This window comes from Myzus persicae, unplaced genomic scaffold, assembly GCF_001856785.1.
Source record: "Myzus persicae strain clone G006 unplaced genomic scaffold, MPER_G0061.0, whole genome shotgun sequence".
In the NCBI taxonomy this organism is placed as follows: Eukaryota; Metazoa; Arthropoda; class Insecta; order Hemiptera; family Aphididae; genus Myzus; species Myzus persicae.
The window spans coordinates 112,237-132,288 of NW_019103585.1; the positions used below are offsets into that span (position 1 = coordinate 112,237).

At 35.6% G+C, this 20,052-nt stretch overlaps 1 protein-coding gene across 2 annotated transcripts in view; it reads left to right on the plus strand.

Moving 5' to 3' along the window:
- Nucleotides 1-1,778: 1,778 nt before the first annotated feature.
- The window catches only part of LOC111034801 (zinc finger protein 235-like), a 97,004-nt gene continuing 78,730 nt past the window's right edge, over nucleotides 1,779-20,052 (plus strand). For both annotated transcript variants that reach the window (XM_022316173.1, XM_022316175.1), the window contains exon 1: nucleotides 1,779-2,637. In XM_022316173.1, the coding sequence (XP_022171865.1) occupies nucleotides 2,425-2,637 (213 nt within the window). In that variant the 5' untranslated portion in view covers nucleotides 1,779-2,424. The remainder of the gene's footprint in view (nucleotides 2,638-20,052) is intronic.

A 20,052-nucleotide genomic window follows, 5' to 3' on the forward strand; every position in this document is an offset into this window, starting at 1 on the left:
GCTTATAATATTATTGGTTTTTTTATATAGTGTACGTCGAAGTGATCGGCGTAAACGATGGTATATTGATTCCATTTGTATGCTTAATTTTATGTTCATATTTTATTTTTACATCATTCCTTTACTAAAATCTATACAATATATCTTTATTAAGAGGATGTCTGAGCACTTTTTGTTTTTTCTCTCTCTCTCTCTCTCTCTATCTCCTTCTAACACTGCACAAAATTGCCAATTTACATTTAGCATACGTATAAATTATTACCATTTAAAAACACTTATATAATTTGTATAAAAATTAAAATATCATAAAAAACCCAACTTAGGGTCACAGTTAATGTTCTTAGCTTCAAATTTAATTTTAGGTGAATTCATTTTAACGTAGAAAGTAGCTACAAATGTTTGGTTTTGTAAACATACATTTGATATATGTTATTGCACGTGGGTCAGATTGAGAAAACAAATGATGCACTGACGCATACTCTTAAGAGGACTCCACACCCACATGTGTTGTCTCCGTCTTACAAACGAGTAACTTACCAAATTTACGCTCAGCAGTTCAAGTTGTATGCCGTTAGCTTAAAAATTAGAGTGAACGACCTAATACGAAACTTGATGTTGAGAACTTTATCTGTGTTTTGTTGGAAGTTTTTTTACAATAATTCAGTTTTTAAGTGAGTTATGAACATTTTTAATTTACATTTATTATACCTCACTTAAAAACTGAAGTGTCGTAAAAAAACTTCCAACAAAACACAGATAAAGTTCTTACCATCAAGTTTCGTAATAGGTCGATTAACTCTAATTTTTAAGCTAACGGCATAAAACGTGAACTGCAGAGCGTAAATTTGGTATGTTACACGTTTGTAAGACGGAGACAACACATGCGTGTGTGTCGTCCTCTTAAGGTATCAACATTTAAAATAACCAAAAAGAACTTGGTTTACTTACTTATACATGGCTATATATTATATTGTAGTAGATACTCGATCCCTCAATTTTCTTTACATTAATAATTAATGAATTAATTTGTTATTTAGCATAAAAATAAAAATGTATTCTAGTCAGGTGTAATGTACAGGACTGGCAAGTTTGGGACAAAGGTGAGATTGCAGGTGTGGCCCAAACTGTAGTTCCAAGGTACGTGGATTATAGACATGTTAACATGCTATTATGACTTAGTATTCTATACAATTTAGGTAGATATATCATTACTGTGATGAAGACTATATAAAACACGTATATCTTCCGCAGTTAAAGATTTTTTGTTAGTAATGTAGGAACCTATATTATATACGCTGCTTATTGTACCTACGCTTACAATATATAAACGACGGAAGACCGGAAGCGATGGCATCCGCCGAAATCGTTCCAAGATAATCCACTCATGCAAGCATAAGGTGTATGACTTTTTGTCGCACTGCAGCAGGCTGCGAGTAATTCATATTGTATTATAATATTAATACCTACCCATACCTACCTATACCTACCTCCTATACAATAATATTATTATTATTATAATAATTTAGTTTTTGTTTAATATTATATTATTGCACATAGGTGCCTAATGCCTATGTACACTGTAATCTTCCTCGGGCGGCGGGAGAGAGCTCGACGGCTATTGGCCAAGACGCCGGCAACCGGTCTGAGGCCGTCGATTGGCCAGCCGGTGTCCGCGCCCACTACTCCGGCGTAGTCTTGCCCTCCGGGGGTGGGGGAGAGGGTAATGCCCACGTGCTCGCTGCTCGCCGGACGCCGCCGCGGCCTTGCACTTCTTCAGTAGTCCGATAGCCGGTCGACCGACGTCTCGCGCGCGCGTTACCTCTTCCCGCAGTCGCCGCCGTCGTTCTTGAGCAGTAGCAGCCGTTGTTGTTGTTGTTGTTGTTGTAGTAGTAGTAGTAATAGTAGTGGTGGTGTGTGTGTGTGCGTGCGTGTGTATATGTGCGTGCGTTTGCCAGTAGTCGTTGCCGCCGCCGCTTCAGTATAGTACCACTGCAGACGGTCGTGTCGTATTCGTATACGGTTTTCGTGTTCGTCGTTTCCGTCGGGTTTTCGGTTTATTTGTTTTTATTGTATTCTCCCAAATAATAATATTACATTATAAGACTCTATACGTGTTTGCCGTGGCCAACCACAAAGTATATCATTATTATTATTATTATTATTATTATTATTATTATTATCATATATAGACAAATAATTAAAATATTGTTTCGCGTCGACTCAGAAGTATATAATATTCAGTGTATAACGAGACGAAACATGGGACAAATGTTCGACTGACCGGCAATTTCACTCCGCGTCCACCCCCGTGCACAAAGCGTTAATCAGACAACAACCACGTCCGTAAAGTGCGATTTTGCGACGCACGCGAACCGTGCAGGCAAACTTTTCGGTTTTCGGATCGTCGCACGCCCGCATAACGAAATGGAAACTTGCGTGCTCATACCAAAAGAACTGTCCTTGCAGGCGGTGCCCGTGGCCAGCGTACAGCGGTCCAATAACAACAGACACCACGTGGAGCCCGAGATCACCGTCATGACCAACGTCAACGTGCCCAGAGGGACGCTCATCTACCCGTTCCAGGGCACGGTGCGCATGGACAAGTTGGACGTTTTCTCTTTCTTGGACGACACAGACGTGAGTGCCACCTTTATATAAGATCTTATTTACCAAAATATCACATTGTAATATGATGTGTGTTTATAATATTATCATCATCGTGCTGCTGTTTAAAATGTATACACCGCGATAGGTATTTATTAGAGGACACCATATAGAAAGACATTTTAGTGGGCATACCAACAGGTTGTACATCTAGGTAATACATCACATCCCCCCAAAACATTTTTTTTTAGGGCTTCAACTTGCAACTTTTAGATATGAGATATATGAGTACACTGTACAGCTAGGTTACCCATATAAGTTAAACAAAATAATATTGTTTACAGTTCCAAAGTATTTGTATATATAGGCATGTACAAATATTATGGAGTATAAGTACCTATAAGTATTATATTTATACCCACAGTTATAACCTGTAATACCTGGGTATGTATAGGTATAGACATATTTATACATTTGTATAATAAATAATTATAAATAATTATTAAATTTAATGCAGACAATAATTTCACGACTAATCTAAAATTCTATTTTTCATTTAAACACCAATCAGTATGTAATAATTTATAGGAGGTATATTCAAAACAAAAACAAATTATGAAAATTATCTTATTGCCATATTTATTATATTTCATTAGTGTAATGTTGTATCTGTATGTTAATGGGATTGCAAAATTATACGTCTGGTTCTCTCATAATATGCTTTCCCAGATACCACATACCTAATATTGTAATAAGGATAATATGCAATTTTCGCGTTAGTTAATTTAATTATCGAGTAGTGTCAATGAATATATTAATATTGGTATCAATTATGAATATTTAATAAATCGTTTACAATAATAAAATGTTAGTCAATAATCGTAACCATAAAGCCCAAGATGCGTCAGCATAGATTTTATGATAGCATTAAAAAAAAAAAACTTAAGTAGTTATTGATGTTTATTAGATGTAAAATTGTAGGTACATAATAATTATATAATATTACTTAATCGTTTTACTATGAACATGGATATAAGGACCACTGCTGGTTTGCGGTGTCATCACCGCGCGGCCTAAGTGGTTCAGTGCATTTCTCTGCAGTTTATCCTAATGTAAAAATTATCACCCTAATACACTTAATACAACATAACAGCTATTAAGTAAACCGTATTTATCGTGTATATCGTTCCCCTATTTGGGTGCGCGGTCATGGCGCTGTACACACAAGGATTCTCCGAGATTAATTGGCCGTGGGATATGCGATGTTGATTCTGACGATGGGTGGATATAGAACAATGAAATTAATTTTAAATACTACATGCAACAGGTACATGCATAATATTATTATATACACATTCAAATATTTGTAATGGTTTTTAAATGTTTTCCCTGTATGCCAGTCTGCAGACTGTTATTAAAAATGTTTTTATATAGTTACGTATAGCTTATTGATAATATAATACAACATATTTTTATACATTACATTTATTTTCTTTCGTACTAGTATTATATTTTATAGCATATGGGTGCAACCATATTGACGAGAGACGACCGAGGAAATTTCCTTGATGAATCTTTGTCGGAATTTATTGTCATTGACCATGGCGTGACGCAATATTATTTTATTATGTTATCGCTTACATACGGTTTTTTCCCATATTATTAGAAAAAATATGAAAAATAAACATGTGTTGTTTAACTTTATAATATATATCCATTGATTGATTCATGAGGAAACAACCGCGCAATGGTAGGTATTGTTGTGGTTAGAGGCGCTCCCATTTAAAGCGGAAAACACGTTATTACCCGTTCGCCGGAGACTTAAACGGTGGCGCACTATCATTACTAACGAGTCTTCAAATAATAATATCATAATATAATGATGTAAAATACGATTTATTACTATATTACTCTGATGATGAATATCTTGTGTATCTGTAATAATTACACAAAATTTAATTAAAATAATCCAGTTTTTTTCGAATCGAGATACTCTCATTAAGATTGCTTCTTATAATATAATATAACATACATAAGTAGTTTTCGTAGTATTAGTGGGTTATTCTAATATAGTTTATTCATCACAAATTTTAAATGGAGAGAAGTTATTATAGTTATTTCTACTTATTTATATTTACTACATTTTTGTAGTAAGGAATATTATATTATTATAATAAATAATTAAATGTTAGTGATGTATGAATAAAACTCGTTTTATATTTTAAACACTAATAAAGTATAAACCATAATTTATTTTTTTAAATATTTAAACTCAATTAAAGTATACAATATACATATGTGTACAAATGAAAACAGTCCACATTAATTTAAAACAACTAGTTTTATACTGTTATTGTTATTTACGATTATTTTGATTGCCTAAAAAAAATAAGCTACATTCTTTATAGAAGTCTGCAGACTTAACGAGCTGTTAAAATATTTTTGCATATTCTCATACTCATATAATATTATAATATAATATAGGTATATGATGTGTTATCCCATTATAAGGTATAATTCTAAATTATTGTTCAAACAGATTTCATAAATTTACATAGAAATTAGTGACCGAATATTAAAGTTGTACCTACTTCATTATCGTATATATTTTGCGTTAGTATCTTGATTTTAATTAGGATTTAATTGAGGTATTGTTCTTTTTATAAAAAGAGAAATTTATAACTCCATAATATACGACTTATCGCCTGTGTATTTTTATGTCATCTTATAGGTGTTAATATTGAACTGGCCCACGTATTAAAAAACAAACAAAAACAAACAAAATCGTTTATAATTAAAAAAAGTTTTCTCACTAAAAAATTCTTCCATCTTATACCTAATATTATAACAATAGTAGCAACTTCGAGCTCATCAGACGTTATTTATCCGTTAAAAAGTGCATGATGTGCAATTTGAATAAAGCACGCACGCCCATACCTACCTAAATATCATAATAATTGACGTGTGCGTCAAATTAAAAACTGTCGGAAAGAAAGCCGAAATTAATTTTTCCGAAAACAATATATAGCAATCAAGGGTCTGATGCGCAAGTTGTGTGTAGGTGTGTGTGTGTGTGTGTGTGTGTGTGTGTGTGTGTGTGTTGTTATACCTATATTGTAAATTATGTTATATGTAGTTAACCAGCGAAATCTTACTAGTTTCTCATAATTCTCACACGTGATTACTGTTTTCACGTGTGTGCACACACCGGTGAAACCGCGGCCGGTCATTGTAAACGCGCATACGGCCCGTACCTATATACCAGCCAGTGTATTTTTTCCACCAGAAATACACGTAATTATACTCGGCTTACACGTCTTGTGTCTTATGTGTCCATGTGTGCGTGCGTGTGTGTGTGTTGTGTTGTGTTGTGTTTCGCTCGAGTTCACGCCGTACATAATAATAATAATAACAATAATATAATATATAACAAGTGGGTATACCCACAGTGCCTAGGTATATACCGCCTATACCTGCAGTACTGTAGCAGATATACACGCGCACATTAGGGGAAGATCATTACTGAAAGTGTTTTATTCTTTTATCTAGTTTTCACACACAAGTTGCATGGATATATTAATTGCTCCCCGCGAGGTTTATTATGAGACTGCACTGTGAATTATTATCATCTATATAGATATATGTGCGCGGCTTTCGACTCATGTGTGGCCCCGCCGTCGCTGCTGCAGCCGCGTCGTTATTGTACTTCCCGTATATTACGTTCCCACGGCGGAATGTTGTATTTTTGTCTTCTTCATTGTAATCGCAATGTGTGTGTGTGTGTGTGTGTGTGTGTGTGTGTGTGTGTGTGTGGGTGGGTGTGTGCGCGTGTGTTTGTACACATATCATATTATGAATCATAAAATAATTACAATTACACGACCGCGTGTGTTGTTATAATTTGCCCGGGTTGTCGGACATTGTTTTGCGTACAACATAATATAATATAATAATAATAAAATATATAGGTAGAGTATATACGTATATATATGGGCTCCTGAAACTACACTGTTGCTGTAGTAGTGTAGTGTAGGTTTATCCTCGTGGTTTTTTTTTTTTGGCAGATCATTAACCTTATTATAAATTTATAACCATATTCATATTAGTATAATATGGTTATTCGATTTTGCACTGGTCGTGTTTTTGTCGTCGAACCTGCAAGCGAGTGGCGCCTATAATCGGGATGAATTTACGCATAATAATAATACACATGTAGGCGGTATGGGTAGAATATTATAAATTGCAAGGATATTCAACACCTTCAACAATTTTCGACACATATTATAGATAATATAATATTATGGGCTACATCAAGATGTCTTGATTTACGAGATCTGCAATATTTGAGTCACTTGTACATAATAACGTGTTATAGGTATTATGTTAATTCTTGGAATTTCTTCAGGATAGGTGGGACCTACAACAAATCACAAAGAGTGTCTCAATAATTTAATTTTGCATCTGAGTGTTACCTCGAAATAAGACCCATAATATTATAATATTGAGCTCAATTTGTTATTGGACCAAAGAGTGCGTTTCTTATCGACCGTCGTACAAATAGTATAAATATTATATATTATAACATTGTGGTGCAGTGAGGTGGAGGAACAGTTCGTGGTGATTGTCGTCGGTTCCGGCAGCCATTAAAATACATCTCATGGATCGAAAATGGTCCAATTACCTCGGTATGGCACATTATTATATGTTCATGGCTATAAAACATATCGGATTTTTTTTCATCATAATTATTATTATTATTCTTTTTTGTCGATGATCCTCGTGTTCTAAATACAGTGTCTTCTCTGCCCGCGCGGACAATGATAAAATACAAAACACAAAAAAAAAGCCGCATTGACTCGTGTGTGTGTGTGTGTGTGTGTGTGTGTGTGTGTGTGTGTGTGTGTGTGTGTGTGCGTATGAGATAGGTTCGATTTTTCATGGTCGGTTCGTGTACACTGTTGGCACGTACCGACACGCCACGTTTACTCGCGCGACGATCTCCCAATATACCTGCGATATTGATAAGGACGCGACTGACCAGAGAATGGAAAATAACAACAACTACACTAATAAAAAAAAAAAAAATAACACAGTACAAGAAAAAAGACTTTACCGTTTCCATAATAGTTTTGATTTTCTTCGTTGAAACTATATAGTATGAAAAAAATCTGAGTAAAAATGTTGGTATTTTACGAAACGTTTAACTTTTTTGCCCAATACCGATAAGTTTTGAATATTTCAGTTGCCATTTTATAATACCGTGCAGCACACACAGATACCATACTCGGACAAAATCTATACTAGTGAGATTTTGTCAGTGATAGGTGATAAAATAATATATTCTTACTGCTATTATATTATATGGTAACGTATAATATAATGTTTAATACATGCTCAAATGGAGAGCAAAATTAATCGACATGCTGTATATAAATGAATATGTAAATTAAGATTCTGATGAAAAAGTTGTGACTAAACATTTTTTATACTGCTGTTATAATCTCGTGGTACAATCGTTTATTATACATACGCTTATCTATATGGCTTAGTGGTTTATATATATATATGTGCCTACCTACATAGAAAAATTAGTATAATTAAGTACTTTTGTATTCGTTTTTGAAACGTATCAGTCATATATTATGTATTATTTGGACACAAATAATTTTTGCAAACATATGTACTTCATTTATAATAATATAACCGTTTTTATTTATAATAACTACTTATGTACGTATATATGTATGATTTCATCAAATATATAGGTATGTACTGATTGTGTTAAATAAGTTTCCATACAAATTAAAGATACGAATAGTGAAAACTTTTAATATATTATCTTTTTCCTTTATTTTAATCTATACATGATGGAATAAGGATTTAATAATATATCTAAAACATAGCCTCTAGATACGCAGAGTACAAAATTAAAAAAAAAGTACTTTTAATAGATATCTATAACAATATGTATTGCATTCAGTAGATATATGATAGAGGGACACCCAGTATATCATTTGTCAGGTTGCTTATTCTGTGGACGCGTAACAAGGAGAAAACCAGATGATCTCGATTCGGATCTCTAGGAACACATGTGATTCGTTCTCATTAAAAAAAACCAGTCCGACGATTTGTTTATTGGATTAAATGACTGATTGTCATTAATCATTGGATTTCTCTTTGAATGGGTAAAAATAAAAACCGTGCATTTTGATGATTTACTTGAAAATGAACCATTCTGAAGGAATCGTTTGATAAAAAAAAAAAATCAAATCAAATTAGTTGTGAATTAGTATAGCTAGTTATTGTTTTTATTCATTTATGAGAATTTATTTTAATGTAGGTATAATCTAAAAACTGTTGATAGCAACAATTCGTTTAAAGTCAATACAAAAAATAAAAGTATTAAAGATAAAGTCTCATGAATGATGTTGTATAATAATAAAAATAATGTTTGTATACTATATTATTTTCATTTAGGTATTCAAAGATATATGTTTTTTTTTTTTGATTCAAGTATAAAGGTTTTTTTTTAATAGTATTAAACTTTATCATCAATAATAAATATATAGGTATAATTAATATATTATATTATAAATATAAATATATCTAAACCTTAACAATAATTAATAATTTTATTAATGTACTTATATTGAAGTAGGAAATCACTATCAATAATATTATCATAGCATAAAATATTTGTAAATTTGTAATACAGCGCTATTACATTATATCAATAATTTAAAAAAAACAATTGAAATAGCCACAGATAAAATAACTATAGTTACACATATATAAATATTATAGTAACATTATATAAGCTAACTAACTCAATTTGAAAAAAAAAACATTTTAATAATATTTCTTTGAGGTTTGCCCAAATTGAGCTATTTGCAATAGACATGCCATCAACTATTTCTTATACAAACTATAATATTAGTTCAGACCACAAGACTACTGTTAGGTGATTGATAAGTGATATGTGTGTTTGTGACGACCGAAAATAAAAAAATACAATTGTTTTTTTTTATAAATCGGTGGTTAGGTTAGTTCGTATAGGTTTTTCATGTCTACGTAGGTTAGGTAGTTATATATATATATATAAATATTATACTTAAAAAGGGACACCAAACAATGCATAAGAACAAGTAACAACTTATGAGAAGCTCATACTCACAAACACGATTATTATTAAGCACGGGTGAAACGAAAATAAATAAATACACTGCGTTACTCTCATACCGTACTGTTTTCATAAAAATAATACACATACGTAGTACGTATAAACCGTTTCGATTTTTTACTCCTGTTTCATATGGTATTTTATAATTTTTTTCTTTTCATATATACTGTCTAATTAAAACGGGCCAAATCGTTTGCTTTGTGATCGCGCGCCGGTGTGAGTTTTAAACGCTGAGCGAACACAAGTGAAAACAAAAAAAAAATCGCCGCCGCCGCGGAATGCGTTTTTTCGCCGCTTCCAAAATCACGCACCAATATAGTATATTATATATATATATATAGTACAGGTATATATCTACAACTATAACTATCTACCATTTATATATATATATATATATGTACATGCACCTACACCCTTCCTCCGCGCTCGGCGAACATGTTTTTGTCACACGGACATTCTTTCGCGGATGCGTCCGTGTGCGGAATTCAAAAAACGCTTCAGACGTATATCTCACGCGGTATGATATTATTATATATTTATATACATACACACACATATTTATATGTATATAGGCACATTGCGTTATGTATATATATACTGCAGAGGGCGGCGGAGCATTTCGGATGATTTTTTTGTTGGTCTTCATCGCTCTTTTCGACTCACCGTATATGATGGTGTTAATGGGTTCTTCAACCGCCGCCGCCGCCGCCGCCCGAAATTCCACCGCGTTTGCGCCTTTTTGCGACCAGTTCGCCCGCTCGTCGCATGCGAAGGAGACGCTCGATTACCTCGACCTCGGCCCCTGAAGCTCGCGATGGAGTCTGTCTCCAACCGTTTATCATCTCTGTCACAGCAGTATCGCAGTCTACGTGCAGCAGTACACAAAGCTATAGTGTATGTACCTGTGTAATGTGTACGATACATTATAAGTATAAGTATATTAAGTGTGGCTACACAACTATAACAGTGCTCAGCTTTGGTCGTCACGATAGCGGTCACCCGCACCTAACCGCGCCGGCTCGTGTTTATACGTATATTATTATTATATTTTTTTTTATTATTATTATTATGCCTATGTATACATAATATTATGGTCGCTGCGAAAACCCTCGGCGGACACTACAGCAACGGCGCCGGCAGCAGATAAATCATAATATGCGTATTATACACTGTATAGGTATATACACAGTGCCGAGGAGGAGACGATGACAACTCGTGTGCGTGTGTGTAAGCTGCAATAGGGAGAACGGGCCAAGTGATGCATGGAGACACGGTGCGTTCATACACACAATGGCATGTGATAATATTATATTATTATACAAAGCGAGGCTCCGGCGTGTTATGAAGTACACGCACACACACACACACACACACACATATAATATATATTATATGGATCGAGAAACTGAGTGAGAGAGAGATAGAGGAGACGTGATATAGAGTGGTGTGGTCCATATGCGTGTATATGCTGTATACACGACGCGTGCGATGCTGCGGAAAACGGCCTGTGCAACAGAACAAATCATAAATAGCCGCCTTCCGTCGCGGACCACACCGAGAAGAGAGACATTCCTATGCGATCTTAGTGCGTGCGTGTATGTCACATCGCATACACGTCGCAGCCTCACTGCTGCAGCACTTGTCTGCAGCTCACCTCCGTATAGCGGCGTATATCTTCCATTATATATATATTATATATAGGTTCCTATTATATAGTTGTATAGGTAGGCCGCAGTGGGCACAGGCGCGTACGTTGGGCCCGCCAGAAAACCGTTATAACATTTTTATGATATTTATTTTATATTATAATGTTATGATGACGATGATGAATACACACGCTCGTTTGCAGCGGGTGACGGCGGACTGGACCTGGTCGGACAGAGCCGGCTGACAGAGAGGGAGAGAGAGATATGGTGAGAATATCAATAATAATTATCATTATAATTATGCTGCTTCCGCCGCAGAGCTGCTGTACACCTAAACATTATAATATTATGAAGTATACGATAGGCAACGACTTTGGCACAACGTAAGATTTTGTGAAACTATACCGCCGAGAAGAGTTGTAACGTGCGTGTATAATACATTGGAACGTAGCCTTGTCAAAAACTATATTATACATAAATGTCGTGTTCGCGGTGTGCAAATGATCGCCACAGCTTCAAAGCCCGCAACATCATATATTCATATTATGTGCCTTGTTCGAAATGCCGCTAACATGATCGAAAATACCGATCTGTACTTTTTTTTCGTTCCTCGTTGGTAATAATATTAATTCGTACCCACACTCGTATACAATATTATTATAAAAATGACGAGATGTGGAAATACCGCCTATCCGTTTTGCTGCAGGTGAATTAAATACATACATAATAAATGCAGGTGTATTAAACATGCATACGATGATATTCGATGGAGTCATGAAAAACATTTCGTTTATAATATGATCACATACGATTATATACCACTAGGCATTAAGAATCGCAAACCATTCGCATTGTAATATATCATATTATTAATATACCATCCGGCATCCACTAAGTGATGTGCAACAAGTGCAGCGTTCCAACGACGGTATAGAATGTATTTTGATAAAAAAATTGATGGTATTTTATAAAGTGTTATATTTTTATTATAAGTTATTGTAATTAGTCTCCAGAATGAGCGTGGCCAGTACATAGCATCGAGACCTGCAATATTGCAGTTATATTTCAGCACATTGCAGTCATCGCGAGTGTTAAAACATTACAATTCAACCTGTCCGAGCGGGATACATATGAACTCTACGTAGCGTTAAAATTCTCATCACCCTTGGATAAGCTCGATGCGGCCGCAATTCGAGAACGCCTTATTTTATTCCGCGAGGAGAACACGAAATCCACAAAAAGAAAATTGAAAAACAATAAAATGATCTATACGCGACGGTAGAAGCAGCGCAGTGGCGGCGCAGGTAACGGCCGACGAACAAGAACAAATAGAGCGTAGTGCATAATATATTATAATAATATAATATAATGCGGCCGTGTGCACCTATGGCGTTCGATTCATGAGAGGATTCGATTCAATGGCCGAGGGAGTGGCGGGATTTTTTTCATTTCGTCGTCGAAATGACCACGCTCGTATTGTACATTGATATATATATATAATATATGTATGTATATGTGATACCTATGTATATATTATAATGGGTAGTATAGTTCGAGATGATCTGCCGCGCGTTATGTAAATTATCGGCAAAGAGAATGAAAACAAAATAAAATAACGGCTACCGGACAAAAGCCGCCGCGCGTAGTACCCGCGCGCACTCACTGCACATATATTATTATAATATGTTATAAAATATATAAATAAATAAAAGAACGTATTATTTTATGTATGTATATAAATACGGTTTAATGTACACGGTAAAAAATAAATGGAAAGCCGCAGACTGTCAACAGCGCGCTGCACATTATAATGTATATACCTACCCCCCATTATAATCGATTCGTATCCGTGATCTTTTTTTGTTGTTTTTTTTTTTGTCTATCGTATTTATAATATAAGCTGCGCCATAATAAAATAACATAATACCTATATAAACACAAACCGACCGTTGTTTTTGGTCGATTGGACCTCATTAAACGCCACTGCCGCCGCCGCTACCTGCGGTACATATAGGTATAGTCGATTTATTTTGTTCTGGTATAATTAAAACGCCGTGTCGTTCCCTCGAGACGGACACCCGCCCCCGCACACGCCGTCGGCACCGCCGCTCGACGACAACGGTTTTTCCCTTCTTCTGCTCCTTTTCGTTTTAATTAAATCGGATTTATTCGTATTCGGTCCGGTGGACATGAGTGGTTACCATAATATGGTTAAAGCCGGTAACCCATACCCGACGGTCTGGGATAGGTATAATGTAGTGATATGTCCTATAGGATACCCATTATAATATTATATACCTACCAAAGACATCAAGCTCCGGTTGATCGTGCTTATAGTGGAAAACAGACTTCGAAATAGCTAATAATAATAATAATAATAATAATAATAATAATGGTATAATAGTTATAACTCCCTGGATAGTGTTATTTTGTTTCGTAGTCACTCGTCTGCAGCAGCAGCAGCAGCGGTCTACGACATAATTTCTATACAAGTACCACGGTAATGTCATAATATTACTACGATTATAATATTATGTTATTATAATGATTACCGAGAACTGCCACTGGATTCTGGTATGGTGAAACGCTTACCTAGACGACGGGGATTATCGACGGCGTGCGATGTACCGCGCGATCGATCGAAGACGTGTTTTTTATTCGTCGCACTTTATCTCATACGCATAATATTATTCAGTACTCAGTTTCGTGGAAAAATAACACAACGCAGCGTAATATAGCGTGTATACGATGTATACCTATAATATTATTATTTTATACAGGCACGTTTCCGAAGAAAAAGGAATTCAATCGACGCACCGACACGTCGACGTGTACAGCCGAAAAAAAGTAAGTTCTCACCGAGGTGTCAAATATCCATTGCGTAATGCCGTACAATATTATAATATCTAATCGGAAACACTGACAAGTTGTCCAATAATAATATTGTATAATATAATGGGTATACCGACCGAGGTATATTATCATCGTTGTTTGTTACCCAACCAATACATTTTAGGTATAATAAATTATGTCGCTTCTGAGACCACTTAAAAACCAATACGGACTCGAATATTATCGACAGGGGTTTAACGGCACACCTATATAAAGCGGCATAATATACCACGTACCATCTACATAATATTATGATATAATAGTACATTGTACGCGTTGGGCGGCATTATTATTTTGGTATTCGTATATAGGTACCTACACGAAAATCGACATGCGAAAATCAAACTCGATTTTAGATGAAATGTTCACGGATTTCTTATAACCAATGTAGGTACACCGAATAAATGTATACGGTAACTATGTTATCAACGACTCGACAAAATTATATACCCATGTATGATGGGAGGTGTACAGATCACATCTCCGTCGAAAAAATAATTTTCAAGAACTTGGAATTTATTACCCGTGTAATATTATACGAACATCGAAATGTATCACTTACTCGGAGGGGAGGGTCTAAAGCCGCTTAGCTGCCCTGGATCCGCGTCTGATCCGCATACACGTACCATAGATTTCGATAATAATAAAAATATTATCGTAAGACCGTACGACTAGCCGATTTGCTCATTATCGGGATCGATCAATGCCACGTCACGGCCTCGGCGAACCACTTGCGTCGGCCGATCCACACGTCTAGTCAAAGGGGCTCCGTCGTCGACCGCCGCCGCCGCCGCCGCCGCCAATGCCAATGCCAATGCCGCTCGCCGTCGACCATCGATCATCGTAGTCGCGGGCTCTCCTTCCGCACGCTTATTCTATACGTTTTATTATTGCAGCTACACGTCGTCGTGGTCGAATATGCAAATATTTCTCTACACGTATATAATATAAAGTGTACATATACATACTCACATATACGTATATATATATATATATATATATATAATGGCGTGTAACGGCCAAGTTAATTGGTAGATATACGGCGTCGTACCTATATGCCTATGATAATAATAATAATAATAATACATATATACCTCTATATACATAGTATATAATATCCGCACGGCGGCGGTGCAGTTCGCGTTCTTAATTATTTAACTGCGCAGACCCCATTAGTACCATATATATTTTATATATGCGATACATATACGCATATATACGAGTTATACATATTATTATTATTATTATTATTATTATTATTAAAACTACCTAGGTACCTGCAATACTATATGTATGTATAATATTATGCTCATATGTTCGGTGCCGTTTGTATTTTATACGGTGTATACAGCTTGTAACAGCGGACGGCGACCTCTGTAAGTTGCAACAGCGGTAGCCGCATATATATATATATATATACATATATGCCGCGGCTACCTAATAATAATAATAATAATAATGAAAACGGCGGCGGTCGATTTTCTTTTCTCTCAACCTCATCAATTACCGACGCCGCCACAGCCAGATTGCAATAATATATCCGATCGATAATAATATAATATTTAATAGTCTGATTCGTATCCGGTTTACGCGGCGCCCGTATGTTATGTGTCGCCGTGGACACTACCGCGGGATAGACCCTGTGTGTGAAATTCAATCGACGTCGTTTGTAAATATTATAATATTACTTTTAAATATCTGTGCGTGTCGCCAGACATTCCAGACACGAGTTTCGAAATTCTCGATCATCACCTGCAAATTCGTTAATAACTGTTTTTGCGAAACGCGTTAATATAATAATATGTGAACACGCATAATGATACAGATTTCGTCTACCTACCGATGACGAAGTGTGAACGATATTAGCCGCAAATATTATGGGCAGTACAACAATATAATAGCTTATAATAGTCAACCGCGAACGTACGTATACAATAACGTCTTTTAAACTCGACGACTATTAGCCGAGATAAATAAAGAAAAGTAAAAACCCAGTAATTGACCATTCCAGTAGAAATCGTAATCACGTGGTATACCTATATAATATCATACACGAGTGCCTACATATTTATTTATATACATACTGCTTGTAGTTGAAGAACTGGAGTATGGCACATTGTCCCGATGACCTATTATTGCACACAGCCGCGGGCACAGGGCGGGTGGAGAAGATGCTTGTGGAAAGAAGATTGTAAAAAAAAAAAAAAAAAATTGTATAAAAACCAAGAGTATATGTAATGTAACGCACAACGTACAGTGTGTACATATATATCATATACCTATAACTAGTTTTGCAGCGACGTGAGTGGACTATATGTGTCCGAGCCGTAAAACACCGTGTTCCATCGCAGACGCAGCATCACCGATGGAGGTACATTATCGTCGTCGCCGTTTATATACATCGGCTTTCTCTTGTCCGCCGTCGCCATCAGTGTGCGTATGCGTATATAGATGATTAGAACGTTTATCGACGCAGGTTATATGGAAACTGGATCGAGCGCGATTATTGTCGTCTACACGGCCGGATATCGACTATATCCGATAGCTGCCGAAGCAGACTATACCGCGGGAGGAAGTAGCCGCCGATCTCTGCCGTTTGTGCGTCTGTTAAATATGATGATGGTATATAACGCACGCGGTAATAGTGGTTTGATATATATATATATATATAATAAACCACTTCATGTATATATATATATATATGTAGGTATTAGGTACAGCGTTATACCAGATATTTGCAGCTGTGGCGACCCGCGAGACATATATTACATTTATACGGACGAGAAGAAGACGGCGCGAAGAATGTCGGAAGCGAAATCACTGCTGCCCAAGTGCAGGCCGATCGGCGCGTGCCTAAACCAAACCGTTTCTATAATATAATATTAATAATATAATATATAGTATCGTGTCTGCACGCGTGTAGTACATATTATGCCCATCGACAATATACTACATATATATACTCATATGAGGTTTGGCCACGTCCTACTAGTTTTTTTTTTTTTATACACTAACAATATTCCTAATACGGCCAACACGTTGTTTTCGGGTTATAAGTACAAGCATGCATATACTGTTCGTACAATATTCTGCAACCACCTGTCACCACCGATGAAACGACCACGATATTTACTTTTCAACAAATTACCCAAGATATAATATGCAACATTTTTTTAAATATACCATAATACGGTGTGTGTATCCGTTTACCATCATGTCCCTGTAATATATATATATATATATATATGGTTTGTTTGTAAATTAAGCATCTAAGGTCGAATTTTAATCATACAAACAGTGGTTATAATATTACATAGATTATTGAGATGCATTGCGTTTGGTTTATTTTTCAGCATTACCGTCTGTTGTTGCTTTTATTATTATTATTATTATTATTATTATGCTAAAGTCCATTCAACATTACAGTCGTTCATTACGCAATATTTGTATACGAGTAGGTACCTATGTGGTGAATATGTTAATGTTTCGTATCTTCCATTGTTCTGTTTGAAGAGAGGTCACCGAGAATGAAGTAACACAGAATTTTTTATACCTAACTTTTTGATTTACGGCTTAATTGGTTAAACTTAAGAAATACGGATAAATTGAACGACTTGTTTTGTAAACGATAATATGATAATCTTAAGTGACGTTGACAACAATTGATTGCTTACATATTTTTTAGTTTACAAAAATCTCATCTGATAATAATATTATTAAATCATAACTCGTTCGTCGAGCTTTACACACCATTAAGAAAACTTCGACGATAAAACATTCTATCAATAGGTATTATTTTAATTCTGTATTGGATAATTGAATAGCAGAATATTATACTACTTGTATACTCGATGTAGGAAATAATAAAGATGAACACATATTTTATGTCATATCAACGTGTCGATGAAATCTATAAATTATTTGTAGTGATATCTTCGTAATTATTTCTCAACGTTTCGTGGAATTCGCGACATTACAGTGATAAACGCACTAACCTACCTATATAGTATAATATAAGAAGTCATATATTATTATCTCGACACAAGTAACCTTGGCAATTTTTTTGTTTTGTGTTTCACTTGTAAACCGCGAGCAAGGTATATTACGGATCGATTAAATTGAGAGCTATTAGTGGACGTGCGCTTAAGTCTGAAATACTTATTATAATTATTACTATTTTTTTTTCATCTACCGTTCGTGGGTTAATATAGAATATATATAATAATAATAATGTATATGGTATAATGAACTCGGCCGTTTTTAGCCACCAGAAAAGCGTGCCTGGTCGCATTACACACAGTATTATGTATAACCGGTGTGCATAGTTGGTCACGTGAAAAATGACCCCCGAGACGTATACGACTAATTATACCGGGGGACCGAGGAATAGGTTTCAAACGCTTACCCGGTAATTACCTATACGTTGCTTCGTCGTCGTAGAGCAGAAAAAAAAACTCGGAAAAGCGAAATTACACATTGGACGCTGTCGTGTACTCGTGTATATATCTGTGTGTAATCCACTTTGCTGCCAGGTGCCTTATGCACATCAGGAATACATTAAAAATGAGAATAGGAGTATAATAATATTATATTATGGAAGACGAGCGCGTATGAAGAGAAAAAAAGGTATACGTTATTATTATTCAAGTAAAGTGGTCCGGCCAGGTCATTCATGACATGAAGATAGGTCCGTCGGTGTAGGTATATATAAGTATAACACGCCCCAGGCTGCAGCGCTTGGAGTAGTGCTGCTATGGTAGCACTCCTACTTCTCTTCCGTCCCCTCGCCCATAAGTCAACCGCCGCCGCTGTCGTGTTATTAAGTGTTATTATTATTATTATTATTATTATTCTGCTAGGAGACCCCTTCGGCGGGGCTGCGTGGCCACTGAACGTTATGGTTGGTAAAGAAAAAAAAATTAGAAATAAATAATAATGATAAAAATGTAAAACGACCTGCGAGCCCCTCACCTGTCGCCCGAGAGTCAGATGAAACTCTCGGCGAATCTAGTTTTTATTTATTTTTTTTTTTTTACTATACGTCTGTACCTATATATTATTATTATTATGCGTATAAACACTGCTTGTATTCGATACGGTCTCGCTATGTATAAAATGTGTACCTATATATTATTATAATAAATCCAACACGTCAAGTATATTATATACATCTGATAAGACACCCGCGGTGAATCGGTAGCGAAACTTATCAGTCCACGCTGTATACGGCGGCCGCCACTGGTAATAACCATAATTATTGTACCATACTATGATGCTGCTGGAGCAGTGTATAGTGTCCGACCGCGGTCTTGTCTCGGCGGTCGTCAGCAACTACATACATATATATATATACCTATATTATACAAAAACGGAACAGAAGTAACAGCAGCAACAGCAGCAACATCGTCTAAACATATTATATACGCGCGTATACCTACCTGTGACGGGAAGACGAAATCTGGAAAGTGGTGTACTAATTATCGGGTTAGAGAAGGAATAATACATATATATACATATATACCTATGTATTATATTATATGTATAAAGATAGAGAGAAAAAGAAAAAAAAACATCAGGATTTATACACGTCTCAAACCGGTAGTACTCTCAGGCTCGTATTAACATTTCGCCCGGAGGCTGTTGCTTTTAATAGCACGACAGACGCGCCCGTCCGAGTAAAAAAATATTCCGTTCATTTTATATTCATTACTTTTTTTTTTTTTTTTTTCT